Raw genomic sequence first — 13,963 nt, forward strand, 5'->3', positions numbered from 1 at the left:
TTAGGTGTAATCATGTTCATCTAAAGCAGTGGTTCTCAAAGTGTGGGGCGTGCCCCGGAAGACAGCCAAGCATTCAATAAAATTGTGACAATACACGCAAGAACCAATGTGCACAATTTCTTTCCTCCAACTTTTTCTCATTAAGCCTTGTTTATACTTTCGCCTGGCACTGCAGCAGGTCCTCTCAATGGCCTGAGGAGTTTATACTTAATGTGTCAGGTGGTGTGGTGTCTTAATGTGTTTGTGGTGTCAGGTGCACTCACTGCACTGCGCTTATGTAAACAAAGACGTTTTCACGTGAGCACCAGATTTGAATGGGTGAATTAACACTTAAATTTCTGTCTGTTTCTCACACAACACCATCGCATGGCTTTAGAAGAATTGAAATATAGCGCACAAATGATATGGACGACTTTCATGGTGCTTTTATGTGCTTTTGGAGCTTGACAGTCACAATCACGATCCTCTCACCCCCTAATCTTGTGTTTCACAGATGAAAAAAGTCATTGACAGCAGTTTGGGTTTTCCACTTCGCTTCACGTTGTGCGTAAGAAAACTCCTTAACGGTGGTAAAATCACTGTAATGCATTTCCTCAAGTGGCTTATTGCTTTAATAGCGTATCTACCTCTGCTCAGTAAATGACAGCAGAATTATTATTTTTTTTATTCACTTATTATTTCATCTACTGGTGAAGTATATATGCGTTATTAAAATGTTTTATGTATTTATGTAACACAGAAAGTAGACAGAAAATAACAGAGCAATGTAGTACTAGTAACAAAAAATTGTTTTTTCCCAATGTGCAGTGAAACTAAAAAACTAGTTGCAGAAAGAACACATTTCATTGTAATTTTTAAATAAAACTTTATTCGTGACATTAAGCATTTTTTAATCGAAAACTTTAAAAATGATATTTCTTTTAATCAATTTTTTGATTAAGAAAAGTCTTTGCGAGAAAGTTTTTCTTGTTTCAAAGTGGGGTGTGACAAAAATTGAGAACCACAGATCTAAAGGGATAATTCATCCAAAATTAAAATTCTGTCATCATTTAATCATCCTCATGTTGTTTTAAACATATATTACTTTTTTTTCAGTGGAATACAAAATCAGATATTTTAAAGAATGTACTGGTTGCTATTTTCCATACAATTACAATGAATGGAATATAGAGCTTTTAAGCATTCAAAAAGGAAGTAAAAGCACCATAAAAATATCATAAAAGCGGTCCATTGTATGACTCGTTTGCTTAGTTATCTAGCAGAATCTCCAAGCAGCTTAGATATTCTGCTAAATATCTAATTTTTTGTTCCACAGAAGAAAGAAACTCAAATGGCTTTAAAAAAAACATGAGGGTGAGCAATAATGACAGAATTTTCCTTTTTGGGTGAACTATCCCTTCAAGTATGTATACTTAGAATAAAGAATGTTCCAAGAAAAATCAATCAATGTCAATTCTAAAATCTAATTAAGAAATATGAAAATACATTTACTGATATTAACATATAATTGTTCATGCCACTTCTTAATATGATGTACCTGAGGGTCGTGCTTCAATGACATAGCCGGTCACATGTCCTGCGCCTGTTTCCCCTGGTGCCCAGTGGATGTTGAGCATGGAGCCTGTCTTTGTGATTGACATTTCTACAGGGGATCCAGGAGAACCTAGACAGACAAGACAACATGCATTCAACTGAAGAACAGGCCAGTGATCCGACTCTTGTGAGTGACGTTTTAAAGCTGAACCAAATGTCTACACCACTGTGAGATATTGATCCACACTGGTGTGTCTGGATCTCTGATGAACAGTGTGTAATGTGAGCCATGCTCAACAACAGAGATCCTGAGAGTTCTGTTGATGTGTTTGTTGATTTGTTTGTGGTCGTATAGTTCACCTTTGACAGGGCCAGCTGTGATGTTGGCCTCTGCCTCTGGCCCGTAGGCAATAGTCTTAGCCTGCACGCGGAAGCAATAGGTCACGCCTTTGGTCAGGTCTCGTACTTTCAGCCAGCGCTGCCAGCTGCCACGGATATCCACCGTTACCACTTTGGTCACACCTAATTGGCACACACATACACTTACGATTTCAAATTGTCACAATAACAAAAATTAAAGGGTTAGTTCACTCGAAAATGAAAATTCTGTCATCTTTTACTCACCCTTGTGTTGTTGCCCCATGATTTTAAGTGAATAATGACTTCTGTCTGTTCCTCATACAAAGCTATCATACGACTTCAGAAGACTTGGAATATAGTGCACGAGTCGTATGGACTACTTTTATGATAATTTTATGTTTTTTTGTATCCTTTTAGAGCTTAAAACCATTAGTCCACATTTATTGTACTGTTTTGCATGGAAAAGAGCGACCAGTACATTCTTCAAAATATCTTCTTTTTTGTTCCATGGAACAAAACTATAAATGTTAATTCAGCTCTAGGCTTTAAACATACACAATTTTTGTTTTTTGTTTTTGTTAATGCATGATTTCCTGTAAAGCTGCTTTGAAATGATGTGTGTTGTGAAAACCGCTATACAAATAAAAATGACTTGACAAAGAGCCATGGAAACAATGACAGGAAAATGAGTTTCACAAACAACTCAAAACATCCTCAAACCACTATCAGCAACATTTAAAAGCCACCATTAGAACAATAACATTATGAAAACAGACTGACACTCACAGAAAGCATCAACAGTTAAACATCACTCAACTATAGAGTGATAGAGGAATCACTCGCACCTTGAATGGGGGCAGAGGGCTCATATACCACCCTGTAGCCTTCCACCACACCATTGGGCGACAGTGGGAAACCCCAGGACACATTCAGAGTGCTGCTTGTCACCTCTGAGAAACTAATGAAGCTGGGAGCACTGGGCGCTAGGAGAAAGAAAGGTAGAGAAAGAGATAATACAAGAATAAGTGTAAGAAATACACTTCCACTGCTGTCTTGCAATGAATAATAAAATACAAGGGATAGCAGAGGAAGATACACTATTAAAGCAATAAGCCACTCGAGGCTATGCATTATAGTGATTTTACCACCGTTAAGGGGTTTTCTTAGGCACAACGTGAAGCAAAGTGCAAAACCCCTTTAACCGTGGTATAATCACTGTAATGCATAGACTCCACTGGGTTACTGCTTTTATAGAACAGCGGAAACAGCAATATGATTAAAAACACTAACACTGTAAAACAAAATTCATCATTATCATTCATTAACTTGTCACAAAAATGTCAGTAATTTCTATTAGAATTTTCAGAGTTTCTAATTGATATTCTTTATCAGAAATTAGTGATAAAAAAAGTACTATCAACTTATGAGTAGGGCTGGGTATTGATACAGATTTCCGATTCAATTCGATACCGATTCATTTCGGTATTTTTCAATTATAATGTCCCGATTGCTTACACATGAAAGAAATTCTCTCCCAGCTAATGCTGTTAATTACACAGAGGACTTTCTAACTAGGTACAATATGAAAATATTAATTTTACTAATTATATTTGATTAGTTTTTCATCATTTTGGTCACATTTTGTCTTTTTAAAAGAACAAATCAATGTATTTAATCAATAAATAAGATATTATATTTCATATATTATTTTGTATTACATGTTTATTGTTTAATTGCATATTTTGTACTATTTACATGTATTTACATTGATTTGTTGAACTCGTGCTAAAACCAGTACTGTCTCTTTAACAAAACCGGCATTTCTGTAAAGAGCGTCTGTAAATGAGCGCATGTTAATGAGAGAGGACTCAAATGGCTTTATCTCATCTGTGCTACACGTGATTAGAATTAAATGTATATTTTTTGTTGTTTTTGATCAACAATTGACTTTTGCGCAGTACTGTATACAGTACATTGACCAGCCAAAACATTATGACTACCTGCCTAATATGCAGTTGGTCCTCCGCGTGCCCCAAAACAGCGCAGACCCACCGAGGCATGGACTCTACAAACCCCTGAAGGTGTCCTGTGGTATCTGGCACCAAGACATTAGTCCTGTAAGTTGTGAGGTGGAGCCACCGTGGATCAGACTTGTTGGTCCAGCACATCCCACAGACGCTCAATCAGATTGAGATCTGGGGAATTTGGAGGCCAAGTCAACACCTTGAACTCTGTCATGTTCCTGAAACCATTCCCGAACAATGTGTGCAGTGTGGCAGGGCGCATTATCCTGCTGAAATAGGCCACAGCCATCAGGGAATCCCATTGCCATGAAGGGGTGTACCTGGCCTGCAACAATGTTTAAGTGGGTGGCATGTGTCAAACCGACGTCCACATGAATGGCCGTACTCACAGTTTCCCAGCAGAACATTGCCTGAGCATCACACTGCCTCCACCGGCTGGTCGTCTTCCCACTGGGGCTAATCGGACCAGGCAACCTTCTTCCACTGCTCTGAGGTCCAATTCCGACGCTCACATGCCCTTTGTAGGCACTTTCAATGGAGGACAAGGGTAATCATGGGCACTCAGACTGGTCTGCGGCTATGCAGCCCCATACACAGAAGGGTGCGATGTGCTTTGTGTTGCGACACATTCCTCCCATAACCATCACTGACTAGTGCCACAGTAGACCTTCTGTTCGGACCAGACGAGATAGCCTTCATTGCTCTCACATATCGATGAGCCTTGGGTGCACACCCTGTCGCCTGTTTGTGGTTTGTCCCTCCTCTGACCACTGTCGGTAGGTACTCATCACTGCTGACTGGGAGCACCCCACAAGCCTTGCCATTTTAGAGATGCCCTGACCCATTCAACTGGCCAAAACAATTTGGCCCTTGTCAAAGTCGTTCAGGTCTTTACTCCTGCCCATTTCTTCTGCATTCAACACGTTGACTACGAGAACTGATTGTTAGCTTAGCATCTAATCTACCCAGACCTTGACTTGTGACTTGTGGCCTTGTTAGGAGATGATCAATGTTATTCGCTTCACCTGTGAGTGGTCATAATGTTTGGCTCATCAGTGTATATATATATATATATATATATATATGAAACAGTAAATGTTAAATAAACAGTTGAATAAACAGTAGATTTTTCAATGCAAGCTGTCCACTATGAGGCTCCGTCTTCTTACACCAGTGCAGCTTGTTGCTTCAGGAAACGTCAACGAGAGAAAGAGAGGGTTTGTACAAATGAGGTCACATCAAGACCATATGAATAATTTTCAAATTGTTTTTTTGAGGTTGTTTCAGCGAGGTGGAGCCCGAGGTCAAATCACCAGCCTCTTGTGCGTAATTCATTATGACAACATTTATAGAGTGAACGATTTAATGCTGAGCACATGAATTGCTAATTTGAATGATGCAAGGGTGATATAACAGTACATGCTCTGAAATATGATCTGGTGTCGACCTGGTTTTCATGCATAAAGAAGAGCGAGATATGGAAGTGGACGTGTTGCCCTTGGTGTGCTGTCTGCAGTCAGATTTATAGTTGGGCCTTTAAAGGTGTAACGCTTGTGCTCGGGTCAGAGCGTGATGCTGTGATCAGTTTTAAATGGGAATTTAATGACAGTTAGGATGATTTGTGCAGAAGCTCACCCGCCTGAAGAGTGCGCCCCCTCCTGGGCTCACTGAACGGGCCGTCTCCTGCTGCATTGAAGGCAGACAGCTTGACCATATAGTACGTGTAGCTGGTCAGGTTCTTGAGTCTCATATTTGTTTCAGGCCGGAAGAGAATCTTAACTTTCTCGGTTTCGTTTTGATTGTCCATCTCCCAGTAAAGAATCTACAGACAGAAAAGGCAAAGAGAAAGCCTAGAATTTGATGTATGTAATCCACAACAGCTGTGCTTGAAAGTCAACATTACTTTTGTGCGAAACAGTATATTCAATAAGAAATTTTTTTTAGTACAGCGGTATAATAGACCTTTTTCACAGACTGTGATGACGCGTTTCCACGTTATATAGCAGCGTAAATCTAGCAAACTTTTTATATTATAATTTGTTTATATATTGAGTGTAAGTTTATAACATTATGCTTTATGTTATATTACCCTGGAATTCGTTTTAAAAACTGAATCACCACAGCTGTGAGGGGGTTTCTATTACAGCTACTGAGAGAGTGACAGTAAATTTGGCATCTTCTTCCATCTGACTGTCTTAATTCACCGCTCTCTATTTGATATTTTCTTCTGGAAAGTCATTCAAACGTAATAGTGGATTTTTTTCTTTTGCTCTTGGAGCAAGTGGGTAAGTGAAAGTAATATTTGCTGTGGTCTCCCATTCACTCCTATTCACCGCTGTCAAAGTTTACCCTGCAAACGTTTACTCACCACGTGCCCCACCAAGAACGAACCACATTATAGCGACCACGAGGAGGTTACCCATGTGACTCTACCCTCCCTAGTAACCGGGCCAATTTGGTTGCTTAGGAGACCTGGCTGGAGTCACTCAGCACGCCCTGGTATTCGAACTAACAAACTCCAGGGGTGGTAGCCAGCGTATTTTACCACTGAGCTACCCAGGCCCCCATGAATTATGATTATTTACTGTACACCATACTGTGAAACTTTTGTACATTGTACAGATTGGAAAGTTCTCGAGTAGAATACAACAAATATTGTGTCACTCATACCAAATACATATCGAGTACAGGGTTCATAAGTTGTTAACAGATGTGTCTTTTTGTCACGTTATTGCTTGTAATTTCATGAAACATAAACAGAATATAAAAACAGCAGATGTTCCTGATTAAAACAATGCTGACGGGTCCAAATACAATGTGGTATGATGAATAGATCTTAAAATAATCTTGGAGAAAATGCTACACTTCCTCAGATATCTCTTTTGTCATCCTGGGCGATGGTCTCTGGTTACAAACGGACCAATCACAGCAGTTGAGGTCTGTGTCGACGCAACGCGTAGTTACATTTTTGGAGAGGTGCACTCCAGGCTATGGCGTAGGCTATGCTGTAACCGCCATAGCTACGCATAGCCTATGGTGTAGGTTCGACGCAAAACCCACCTTAAGTTTAGGGTTAGGTTTTATGGTGGAGGTGGGCACTATTCCCCTGCTGAAACACTGCCGATACAAGGAGGCCTCTTGACCAGGATGTAGAGGCTGAAGGTCAAATTCACCCTCAAGAGCATCTCTACATATCTTAATAGTAATGTTTTTTGCTTTTTGTCTCTCAAATATATAACTTTTTTTGTTGTTGTTATTATTACTGTAACCTTAATTACATTGATACTAACCTGCATTCAAATACTGTCAACTATAAGCAAGATTTTAGAAATCTAGTTGTTTCAGAGTCAGACCAAGATATTAGTTACATTAGTTGTATCAATTTCATTGATGAAAGGTTACAAAGACAAACATTTGCACTGATGAATTGCACACAAGGAACCTGTATTAATTAAGTCAATATGGTGAATTTGGATTTCATGTTGACTTTAACGAAATGCTTAAACTCTTTAATAAGTAGACAACATGTAGGCATTTCACTCCCTCCCGCAGTGGGCTTGTAGTTTTTTGAACAGATCCGCATAACTCAAGTATTCAATGAAACCATCATCATGCCATTTTACTGCACCTGCTCCTGAACATTTTTATATCAGTGTCATGTATTTTTCAGCAGAAATTCACTTAACCCTAACCCCTGATCATTAATTCATGACCCAAATGGGCAGACCTTTAAAACATACTGTCCAACACCATTACCTATTACTGTTAATCCATGGAGACTGAAGAGAAAAAGGAAAATGAAGCCGAAGGAAACAGATTCTAGCTATTCTTCCACCTGAGAGACTTTGAAATGATAATAGAAGTAGAGAGGAGAGAGAGAGAGGGGGGGGGGGATAATGAGCATATAAGAGAGACTGGACGAGGTAGGTGGGCTGATGGGTGTCACCTTGTATCCCTGAATGATGCCATTTTGTGTCTCGATGGGGGGCGGTTCCCACTGTACCTCCAGCTGTGTTGATGACAAGGTGTTGATCTGGATGCTCTGAGGGGCCACGGAGGGGGCTAAGAGAGAGCACAGGAGACTGTAAATACATCAGTCTCAATCCCTCCAGGTTACCACACAGATAAAAAAAACATCTACTGTGTCTCAAATATCAATACAAGTTTTTTTTACAGGCAGGGTGCCAGTGCCCAATCTGGTACTGTTCTGCACGTTTCCACCACAGAAAGGCGGCTCTAGGAGGGAATAATTGCCTCTGCACCAGCACCTTAAACCTGCTGGTCTCAAACCAGGAGAGTTTTCAGAACAGCAACAACTCAATCTGCAAAGACTGATATAAAACAAAACTAAATTACACAAAACTAGTAATCGCTACCATTATAGTCAACGAAGCTGTATACATTGGAAATGGTGATGTGACTCATGTTCAAGTGATAGTTGACCTAAAAATTTAAATTCTGTCATAATTTATTCAATAAGGTTTTTGGAACAACATTCTTTACAACCTTTACAATCAATACTGGATCTATTGTCTCTTCCTTCTGGGTTTTTAGTCTGACGGTTGTGCGGTGAGCACATCTCCCATCACTTTTATTGCGTCCTAAGCCTTAGGAGATGTAATACCCTCTGTCTGAAAAGCCAAGTAGGTATAGCTGCAGGCTTGAGATCTCCAATTGGGGGTGGAATCTCCAAAAGAGGGTGGGGTTACTCCAGCAGGGTGCAGGGTTTCTCCAAGGCGGGGGTTGTGCCAACTCCAAAAGGGGGAGTCACTTCCACACACGGTTAGGTTAGGGGCTCCCTATGTCTTTGCTGGCGGTTTGGAGCATCTGCCCCTTTTTGGAGCTCTGCCTGCAGCTTTTTCCTTCTCTGAAAAGCAAGTTTTTTTTGTGCTGTCCCCTTTAAAATTTCAATATACACGCCCACTGTGTTATGACTGGGGGAGGGGGATCGCCCTGGACTGTTTCACTGCTTAAAAACGGAATAATGGGTTACCGTATACTACACCATTGTCTTTCGTTGCACTCCGCATTACGCGTTCTTCTTACAAAATAAAATCATTTAATCTGATTAAATCTTAATCCAGTATATCTTTGGTAAGTAACCGTGTAATAAGCAAGATCTGCTCCACATTGGAGTTGCGATCATGGTCTATTTTGTGACAAAAACGGCTGACTATACAATTCCTTACATATCAAACAAACACATACAGTTGAAACAGTACAATTAAATTTGGTATTCACTAGCATTATTGTCGTGTTGATATAAAGTAATTGGCAGTGCTCCAGCTTTCAATATGTTTCTTTGTTAAGCTTGAATCATAATAGTTCTCAATAGAATTATCAGAGAAATGTGCCGAACAAAGGTTAGTCCTTATTCCTAATGTTGGGATCCTTCAAAAGGCTGTGCAGAGATGCAGTTTTTCCACATCCAAGTCTGGGGACCTTCACATCTTTAACTTTTTGTTGGTTAAAAATAAACTACAGTAACAATAGTACCACTTTCAGAGTTGAAGTACCTCAGTTCACTGCGAAGTTTACAAATGTTGTTGAGGCAGGGATATTCAAATGAACACCCTATTCCTACGTCACTATGGGGCCGATTTCAAAATGAATTGTTTTTGCAGCGTGGAAATAATAAATGCTTTTTTCAGACTGAAGAGAAAGTTTTCAATTCTAAAACTTACAGTATGTTTTTATAGTAAAATTGCCTCTTACAATACCGGTCAAAAGTTTAGGGTCACTTACTCATTCTTTATTATTTTATTTTTTCCCACATTTTAGAATAATAGTAAAGTCATCAAAACTATGGAACAACAGAAATGGAACTATGGAAATTATGTTGTGACTAAACAAAATCCAAAATAAATCAAAACTATTTTAGCATCTTCAAAGTAGTCACCCTTTGCCTAGAATTTGCAGACATGTACTCTTGACATTTTCTCAACCAACCTCTTGAGGTATCACCCTGGGATGCTTTTTAAACAGTATTGAAGGAGTTCCCATCTATATGCTGCACACTTACTGGCTGCTTTTCTTTATTATTCGATCCAAGTCATCCATTTCAAAAACGTTCTTTTATTTAAATACAATTTTAGTTTTGTAATTAAATAATTTAATATGGTGGCACAATTATATTTTTGTGTACAAATCTAATTTCAAACATTTAAGCATACGCCTTCAGATCAAAAGATTTTTAAGATCATGAGAAACATTTCAGTCAAGTGACCCCAAACTTCTGAATGGCAGTGTATGTCAAAATATCAAGGAAACTGTATTTCTTATAACATAACTCCTTTACACCTGCATCAAACTTACATCAAAAGCAGCTTGTGATTGCATAAAATAATTAATTAAATTACAATGGATCTTTAAACATGTTCTCAAAACTCGTAGGACTCATAAACAAAGACTGAGATGTGTAAGTGAGTGGAACTGCGGGCCGGTTCTGAGGAAGGTTCACAGATCGCTCCGACATGAGAACCTGCACCATTTTGGTGGAAAAGCGGTATATGACAAACACTGACTTCAGCATAGCTGCCACTCTCTGTTGTGTCTGTGCCAAATGTCATTTATTAGTGAGGTGAGAAATGGAACAGCTATCCGTCATAAATCACAACAACAGACACAGCTACCCCAAACAGCAATCATCAAAAAAGAACAAATTTAATAAGACCAAACCTGAAAACAGCGATAATTCCTGGAGCATGACAGCTTTTCTATTTCTGGGCTTGAAAGTTAAGTTTACGCGTAGTAAAGCGGGCTGAATCATTTATGAGCACAAATGAATTATGGCTGTGGACAGAGAGGTTCAGGAGGGGTTGGTGCAAGAGGCTACACTGAATGAGCTGTTATAATAAAGCACAAACAAGCTCTGCTGCAAGATAAAGCTGTTTACTGTCTACACAATAGCTACCTTCTAAACCTGCATTAAAAAAACAAACAAAAAAACAGCTTAAACCAGCCTAAGCTGCTTTGCTGGCTTTAGCTGGTCTCCCACCCTGGTCAGAATGGTCAGTCTGCTGGTTTTAGAGGGCTTTTGGGCACTTGACAGCTGCTCAGGTTGGGAGACCATCTATCTTAGACTTGCTAAGACCAGCTAACCAGCTTATGCAGATTTAACCCTCACAGACCCAGCAAAGCAGAATGGCAAAGTTTGTTTAAAGCAATTAAATAAAATCTAACATTTTAATATGGGTAAAAACTACACATAACAAGAGCTGACACTCTGAATGATATAACAGCAACAGTTTTGGTGGGAAAAAACAATGCATATTAACTGTTACAGCTTGCTAAATTAACACAAAAAGGTCACGGCTAGTTGTTAACACTTTTTGAACAAATTAAGCAATTTTTCAAGCAAATATTTGACCTGTTATATATTTTTTTCTTAATTCCCAACATGTTTACTGATTGAAAAATTATTACATCCCCCCCCAAAATATCAATCTTCATAAATTAATCTGTTTTCTGTACTGTTCCGTTTGACAAAAATCTTTGTTTTATGGTATTCATTATGTATTAAATATAATACATTACATAGAGATTGCATTTTTTATTATTTTTATTATACCAGCAAATATTCCTTTAACCTTTTCATGAGTAGGGTCTAAATTCCCCTACAGTGCCCCCCAGAGTGAGTTATTTCCGCACGTGACACTGCACAGCCGGTAGAGGGGGTAGAGTGTAGACGAGTATCTTTTTTATTTAAATTTTTGATTTCTTGTCATTTAAAAAAAAACAAATACTGTAGTAAATGTGAACAAATGGGCTATGTCTGCTGTGCTGTATTTTTTTTTTATATTTATTTTGTTTATATATAGCTATAAAATAATAAATGAACAAATAATATCAGCAGTACAGTTTGCCTATATGCACTGTTTTACATCTGTAAAACATGAACGTAAACAGACGTGACTGCGTGATAATCGCACTCAGCATGTGTACACTGAGTATACAAGTTTTAAACTGTTATCGTGGTGCTTTTGTGATATTATATTATATTATTATATGCCCGAAAAGACTGTTTGAGATGCTGTTTGTGTGAATGAAAAGGACATCTGCACCTAATAAGCAGACGTGGCTGCGTGCATGGGAAGATTGTGTTTAGATATAAAGGCTGTGCATATACAAGCTGTGAACTGTTATCGTGGTACTTTGGTGACAATGTGACTGTTTGTTACATAAAATAAATGTATTATGTGCTTGAAAAGACTCTTTGAGTAGCTGTTTTTTTGATGAACGACAAAGGAAGATCGCGTTTATAAGAGCTGTAAACTTTTTATAGTGGTACTTTGGTGGTAAGTTGTATGTATGTATATAAAATAAACTTATTCCGTGGTTTAAAAGACTGTATGAGTAACTGCTTGAGCAAATATAAATTACAGATGCTTGACCAGCATAGTCTGTGTCGGCGCAAAAGCCGATTTGAATCTGGCAGCTTGTAAGACAACTGGCTGTTGCAGAAACACATATGTGTGACGATAATCTGTGGGGCCCAGTTATTAACCGTAATGTGTGACGGTACATATGAAAGGGTTAAAAAAGCACATAAGTAAACGCAAACCTCTAATTTTGAGGTGCAAGTTATAGCATAAATATATACAGAAAAACTATAACTGCACAACTCAAAATGAAAGCTTATAGCTTGCATTTTGATTTTGAGTTGTGCAGTTCTATTTTTTCTGTACATACCAGCAAATATATCAACAATATCAATTATTTCTGTATCTGTTTTAAATAGTCAAATTTCTAAACTGTTCATGAATTTACTCTGCTGCTTTTAATAAACGATTCATATACCTTTATGTGTTGAGTTGTGTTGTGAATTTCCAAATGAATTTACCGGCAAACAAAATATGAATAAAAATGAAAAAAAAAAAAAAAAAATTTTAACCAGTGGCTTCATAAAAACACTTTTAAGGAGGAGATAAAAAAAAAATCAATATCAATGCTTCGGTCTCTACGAAGCCCCTTAGAGGACATGGAGGGAATGTTTTTTCCAAAATAGTTTTGCATGTCCTCGTAATAAGTTTTGCGTTCCCTTGCAATAGTTTTCATTCTTTGCAATACGTTTTGCGTGCCCATGCAACAGTTCCCTATCTGTCACTCACTCGAAGTTGTGTCGATGTAGTGACACTAGGGGTCAATCTTGGGAGCCCGAGACACCTCTGGTCTTTGATAAAAGGCCAATGAAAATTGCCGAGTGGTATTTGCATGCCACTCCCCCGGACATACGGGTATAAAAGGAGCTGGTATGCAACCACTCATTCAGATTTTCTCTTCGGAGCCGAACGGTCATGCTCACCGAGCTGAATTCCCACAACTGTTCATTCACCTCTGCTGGATCTGACGGCGCATTTCAGCGGCTTCTCCCCCCCTCTGCACTGGTGCAATGCAGAGAATGCCCCTGGGCGCTTTGGCAGAAATAAGAGTATATTTCTCTAAAAGAGTATATTTCTCTAAAAGAGCGGCACACACGGAACATCTTTTTAAAGATGCGTCTTTTTAAAGATGCCTTTCCGATTGTGTGTTATTCCTGGTTGGGCTCGTAATCTCTCGCCTTCTGACGGTCACGATCACTGTCTTTCGTGTATGGGCACTGCTCACGCGGAGACAGCATTCGTGGATGGTCATGTTCTCATTGCGGCTCGCCTTCGTCAGAAAGCAAGCCACCCCAGAGGCTCCCCGCCTTGGTCCTTTTATCCACGGGTATGAGGCCAGCGTGGCTAGCACTGGGGGCGATTTGGGGACCCCAATGGGACCGCCTCCGCCGGGTATCCCCCCGCGGACATCCCATTACCCAGCACGCTCGTCTGCCCCGATCGGGCTTCCGGATGAGTCAGCCGGCTCATCTCACGGCAAGTTCAACCTCTTATTCGGATCCCGCGAAAGTGATGAGCTCTCGAGCGCAGCATCGGAGAGCGGGCTCGTCCAGTCAGACGCGGAAGCCTCAGCTGGACTCCTCCCTTCGGGGACGATTGCCCAGTCACAGGCTGATGCGGAGATGATGACATGCTTTCCCGGGCAGCCGCTCAAAGCCACGCCCC

The 13,963-nt window shown here is 39.5% G+C and overlaps 1 protein-coding gene across 2 annotated transcripts in view; it reads right to left on the reverse strand.

Moving 5' to 3' along the window:
* The window catches only part of LOC127452338 (protein sidekick-1-like), a 522,949-nt gene that overhangs the window by 8,188 nt on the left and 500,798 nt on the right, over positions 1–13,963 (reverse strand). For both annotated transcript variants that reach the window (XM_051717752.1, XM_051717750.1), the window contains exons 36-40: positions 7,864–7,979; positions 5,553–5,739; positions 2,739–2,876; positions 1,894–2,055; positions 1,538–1,663 (exon numbers count right to left, since the gene is read on the reverse strand). In XM_051717752.1, the coding sequence (XP_051573712.1) occupies positions 1,538–1,663; positions 1,894–2,055; positions 2,739–2,876; positions 5,553–5,739; positions 7,864–7,979 (729 nt within the window). The remainder of the gene's footprint in view (positions 1–1,537; positions 1,664–1,893; positions 2,056–2,738; positions 2,877–5,552; positions 5,740–7,863; positions 7,980–13,963) is intronic.

Source organism: Myxocyprinus asiaticus, chromosome 14 (assembly GCF_019703515.2).
Source record: "Myxocyprinus asiaticus isolate MX2 ecotype Aquarium Trade chromosome 14, UBuf_Myxa_2, whole genome shotgun sequence".
Classification (NCBI taxonomy): Eukaryota; Metazoa; Chordata; class Actinopteri; order Cypriniformes; family Catostomidae; genus Myxocyprinus; species Myxocyprinus asiaticus.